At 38.2% G+C, this 5,540-nt stretch overlaps 1 protein-coding gene across 1 annotated transcript; it reads left to right on the top strand.

The window, feature by feature from the left end:
* The first annotated feature begins 3,463 nt into the window (after positions 1-3,463).
* LOC106431335 (cytochrome P450 71B20-like) lies at positions 3,464-5,239 on the top strand. The gene is made up of 2 exons (XM_013872139.3): positions 3,464-4,452; positions 4,541-5,239. The coding sequence occupies exons 1-2, from the start codon at positions 3,493-3,495 to the stop codon at positions 5,150-5,152; spliced, it is 1,572 nt and encodes a 523-aa protein (XP_013727593.3). The 5' UTR covers positions 3,464-3,492; the 3' UTR covers positions 5,153-5,239.
* The last annotated feature ends 301 nt before the right edge of the window (positions 5,240-5,540 follow it).

The following is a 5,540-nucleotide window of genomic DNA, read 5'->3' as shown; positions in this document are numbered from 1 at the left end:
TTTATAAAAAAAGTTCTAAATCAATTCAACACAACCAAATCACAATTCTAAACCTATTACACAACAAATCACAATCCTACCCAATCACCCTAACAAAAATCTATCAAAAACCTTCTAAAATCATCAAATCTACTTAAAAACCTAACAAATAGGACCTAAGAGAGTGGGATAAGGTCCTTACATGATTTGTAAGAGAATGGAAAGGATTCGCCGGAGAGATCGTCGCGAGAGAAGGTGGAGAACGCCGGAAGGAGAGAGAGATCGCCGGAGAGGAAGAAGAGAGAAATGGGGAAGAAGATGCGTTTCGAGTTTATAAAACCTTGGGTCCGACGGATATTTTCCGTCGAAATTCCCTCAGTATTTTCAATTTCAATTTTCGCGAAATATTTGGCGGCTTGTTTGCCCGGTTAAATGAAAATATTCCGAGGAAATTCCGACGGCCACTTAAATATCCGTCGGAATTTCCTCGGAATATTTTCATTAATTCGAGGAAAAAGAATATCCTGTGCATGTATTTCTATTAATTTATATTGTTCCTCGGAATTTCCTCGGAATATTCCGAGGAAATACCGAGGAAATACCGAGGAACTAGTGTTTGGGGTTTCAAAACATCAATTTTTTTTGCCGTATTTCATTTCTTATACAATTGTAATGCATACCATTGAGGATTCTTTGTATAGATGAGCATAAACCATGAAATAACAAATTTCAAAACGAATTGTAAGTATTCCTTTACCGTTCATTAAAGTGTATAAGTGTTTCTCTTATGTTGTGGGGATTTCGTTCATACAATCGGAAAAGTGTTTATTATAGGGTAAGGAACAAATTTTTGACTTCATAATGAACGTAAGACACTTAATAAGGGTTATATAGGTGTTATTCAAACCGCAAAACGTTGTTTTCGGTTTAAAAACCCTATTTCCTCGGAATTTTCCCGGAATATTCCGAGGGAATTCCGAGGAAACCCTTTTCTTCCTCGGAATTCCGTCGAAATATTCCGAGGAAATTCCGAGGAACTAGTGTTTGGGGTTTCAAAACGTCAATTTTTTTTTAAAACGGATCGATCGATGGATATATGTCCAAAAACGCATCGATCGATCACTAAGATGGACCAAAGCGTAACAAAGTGATCGATCGATGAGATTATCCCATCGATCGATCGAGGATATCAAGTGTTCCTCGGAATTTCCTCGGAATATTCCGAGGAAATTCCGAGGAAATTCCGAGGAACTAGTGTTTGGGGTTTCAAAATCTCGAATGTTTTTTTATAAACGGATCGATCGATGGATTTATGTCCAAAAACGCATCGATCGATCACTAAGATGGACCAAAGCGTAACAATGTGATCGATCGATGAGATTATCCCATCGATCGATCGAGGATATCAAGTGTTCCTCGGAATTTCCTCGGAATATTCCGAGGAACTAGTGTTTGGGGTTTCAAAATCTCGAATTTTTTTTATAAACGGATCGATCGATGGATTTATGTCCAAAAACGCATCGATCGATCACTAAGATGGACCAAAGCGTAACAATGTGATCGATCGATGGGTATATGTCCAAAAACCCATCGATCGATCACTAGTTCGTCGGAATTTCTTCAGAATTTTGTAAAATCCCTATAATATTTCCTCGGAATTCATCGGTTTTTTCCGAGGAACACATTTTTCCTCGGAATTTCCCCGAAATATTCTGATGGATTGATATTTCCTCGGAATTCCGTCGGTATATTCCGAGGAAATTCCGAGGAAACCTTCCTCAAATTAATTCCGAGGATTTCATTTTCCGTCGGAATGTCCGTCAGAATACCGCTGTTTTCTTGTAGTGAATGCTGATGGATTTATAAACAAGCACAATGCCATATAAGTGGAAAGGGCTATAGCCAAGTACATGATGTGGATTTTTCAGAAACATTTTCTCCACTGGCATAGTTATACACGGTAAACATGATCCTTGCATTGTCTGCTCAAAATACTTGTAAAAAATTTCCTTTAGATGTCAAATCAGTCTTTTTAAATGGTTATCTTGAAGAAGAGATCTATGTAGAACAACTTTCGTATGGCCTTAGTCAGGCTCCAAGAGTATAGTACACAAGAATTGATGATCATCTTTAGAAGATGGGATTTGTCAAAAGTCAAAGTGAAACTATATTTTATGTCAAAGAAACAAGTGATCATTTACTTGTGGTTTCCATTTATGTTGATGATTTGCTTGTGACAAGGTATAACGAGATGTTACTGGGTGATTTCAAGTCTGAAATTCTCAAAGCGTTTGAGATGACAGATCTCGGTTTGATGTCTTGGTTTCTGGGAATGAAAGTGCAACGAAGAAGTGATGGGATTCTTACATCAAAGGAGTTATGCAAAAGAGATTCTTAAGAAGTTTCAAATAGAAAATTGCAAAAGTAAAGACACGTAAATAAATCAAAAGAGGAAATTTAGCAAAGAGGATGAAGCTGAAATATGAAAATAAACACAAGAGCTTGATTGGTTGCTTGATGTATCTCACATCCACCTGACATAATTTTTTTTGTAAGTTATCTCTCAAGATTTATGCATTGTGCCAGTGAATTAAGTTTTCAAGCTGCCAAGAGAATCTTAAGATACATTAGAGGAACAACAGTGAATGGCATCAATTATACATGTTCTCACAGTCCTAAGCTTGCTGGATTTCTTATAGTGATTGGCTGGATCTATTAACGATATGAGAAGCGCAACAGGTTTCTGTTTCACTTTTAAATCAGGAATGTTTTCAGGGTGTTCAAAAATAGGATGTTGTAGCTCAAATACAGCAGAAGCAGAGTATGTTGCAGCAAATGTCTAGGTAAATCAGGTAGTTTGGATCAGAAGACTACTTATTGATCTACATATGGACCAAAAAGAATCAACAGAGATTTTTGTTGATAATCAAGCTGATATTGTTTTTTGGTTAAATCAAGCTGATATTGACATCTCAAAAAATTGTCCTTCATGGCAAAACCAAGCATTTTAATATCAAACTGTATCATCTAAGAAAAGAACAGAAGAATGGAGAGATAAAGTTGGTGTACTACAAAACAAATGATCAAGTTGCTGATGTATTCACCAAGGCTTTACCAAAAATAAGGTTTGAATATCTGAGAAACAAACTAGGTGTACGCAGGAACAAGGAATAGATTATTTGTTAGAAAGTGCTTTACTCAGATTTCTTTTTCGAAACTAAGCCTTAGTCAAAGATGTTGTGGGTTGGTCAAGTGATTACATAATTTCTTTTGGCATGACTTGCATGTGGAAAGCAAGTGATAATATTTTGGACATCTGTGATGTTATAGTCAAAGATGTTAAAGTTACACATGATATGTTAAAAATATCGGTAAATCAAGTTTATAATACTACAATATCAATGTGATACTTTTTAGACTTTTAGTGGATGACGCGAGACCATTGACTATTTTGCTTCATGTAATAGTTGTATAAATCTGGTATCGACGACAACTTGCCGAGTTGAACTATAGATGGAACAAACAGAGAGCAATTTCATTTTCTTTTCTCTATTCTATAGCATAAACAAAAAAATAATGGCGATCTCTTTGCTCTGTTTTTGCCTCGTTACTCTCGTTACACTAATCTTAATCGTAAAGAAGATTAAACACTCTAAATGGAATCTTCCTCCAAACCCACCTAAGTTTCCGGTCATCGGAAACTTACACCAAATCGGAGAACTGCCTCACAGGTCACTTGAACGTCTCGCCAGAAAATACGGACCTGTGATGCTTCTTCACTTTGGTTTTGTTCCTGTGGTTGTGGTCTCATCGAGAGAAGCAGCTGAAGAAGTGCTTAGAACCCATGACCTAGACTGTTGCAGCAGGCCTAAGCTTGTCGGGACAAGGCTGCTCTCACGGGACTTTAAAGATATCGCTTTCACGCCGTACGATGAAGAGTGGAAGGAGCGGCGCAAGTTAGCCGTGCGTGAGCTGTTCTGCCTCAAAAAGGTTCAGTCCTTTAGGTATATTAGAGAGGAAGAGTGTAGCTTTATGGTCAAGAAACTTTCGGAATCCGCCGTGTCTCGAACTCCGGTTGATTTGAGCAAAGCCCTTTTCTGGCTAACCGCGAGTATCTTGTTTAGAATTGCCTTAGGACAAAACTTCTACGAGAGCAAGTTTATCGATAAAGAGAAGATTGAAGAGCTAGTGTTCGAAGCTGAGACTGCCCTAGGTAGCTTCACTTGCTCCGATTTCTTCCCATTAGCTGGATTTGGATGGCTCGTTGACCGGCTTTCAGGACAGCACAAGAGGCTCAACGATGTTTTCTTGAAGCTCGATGATCTGTTTCAACGTGTGATCGATGATCATAAGAGTCCTGGAAGATCAAAAGAACACGAAGACATCATCGATGCTATGTTGGATGTGCTTCATAAACAAGACGAGAGTGATTCCTTGACTTTCACGGTAGATCATATCAGGGGGGTCGTCAGTGTAAGTCAAGATTTATCCAACTTCTCTATTTTTGGATATTGAATCTGTTTTAACTTTTAATCTAGTTTTATCTTTGTTTGTTTGGTAGAATATATTTCTGGCAGGAATAGACACAGGGGCCATCAACATGATATGGGCAATGACGGAGCTCGCTAGAAACCCTAAACTGATGAAGAAAGTTCAAGGCGAGATCCGAGAAAGCCTTGGCAACAACAAGATGACAATCACGGAAGAGGATATCGATAAAGTTCCTTATTTAAAGATGGTGATCAAAGAAACATTCAGACTACACCATGCAGTTCCTCTTCTACTCCCAAGGGAAACAGTTGTTCACATCAAAGTTCAAGGCTATGATATTCCCCCAGGGAGACAGATCCTGGTCAACGCTGGTGCCATAGGAAGAGACCCCAAACTCTGGACTAACCCGGACGAGTTTAACCCCGAGAGGTTCATCGATAAGCCTGTGGATTATAGAGGACAACATTTCGAGTTCTTACCATTTGGCTCTGGTAGAAGGATATGTCCTGGGATGCCCATGGGGATGGCTATTGTCGAGTTAGGACTCTTGAACTTGCTTTACTTCTTTGATTGGAGTTTGCCTGATGGGATGACCATTGACGACATAGACATGGAAGAAGCTGGTACTCTTACTATCGTCAAGAAAGTACCTCTTAAGCTTGTTCCCGTTCGAGTTATGTAATCTGAAATTTAAATATGTTTTGAATAATTAACATTATGCAGTTGGCGTAAGCATAAAAGTATGAATACTATGTTTGCGTGTGAAATTTGTGGCCTAGTCTGTCCGTCTTCCTGAATAGTCTGAACTGTAAACTGGATATGTGTTCAACACATTAAATGGTTGTGGTTTCAGACTACTTACAACGGCTTATTGAATTAGAAAATTTAATAGTTGAAAGCCTACAATGGCTTGTTGAAAAAGCAATTGAATCCTAGGTGTATTCAATTATGTCGAAAGAATTCAACAATGTTGAATCGTTGGAGATGCGCCAAAGTGGACCTCCAATAGACATTTGTCATTAAACCAGTGGCCAATAAAATTTCTGATTTGTTCTTTTTCCTCTCAATTA

The sequence above is a fragment of the Brassica napus genome (genome assembly GCF_020379485.1).
Source record: "Brassica napus cultivar Da-Ae chromosome C7 unlocalized genomic scaffold, Da-Ae chrC07_Random_4, whole genome shotgun sequence".
Classification (NCBI taxonomy): Eukaryota; Viridiplantae; Streptophyta; class Magnoliopsida; order Brassicales; family Brassicaceae; genus Brassica; species Brassica napus.
Note: the sequence above shows the minus strand (reverse complement) of the source record. Positions and strands in the feature narration are given on the sequence as shown.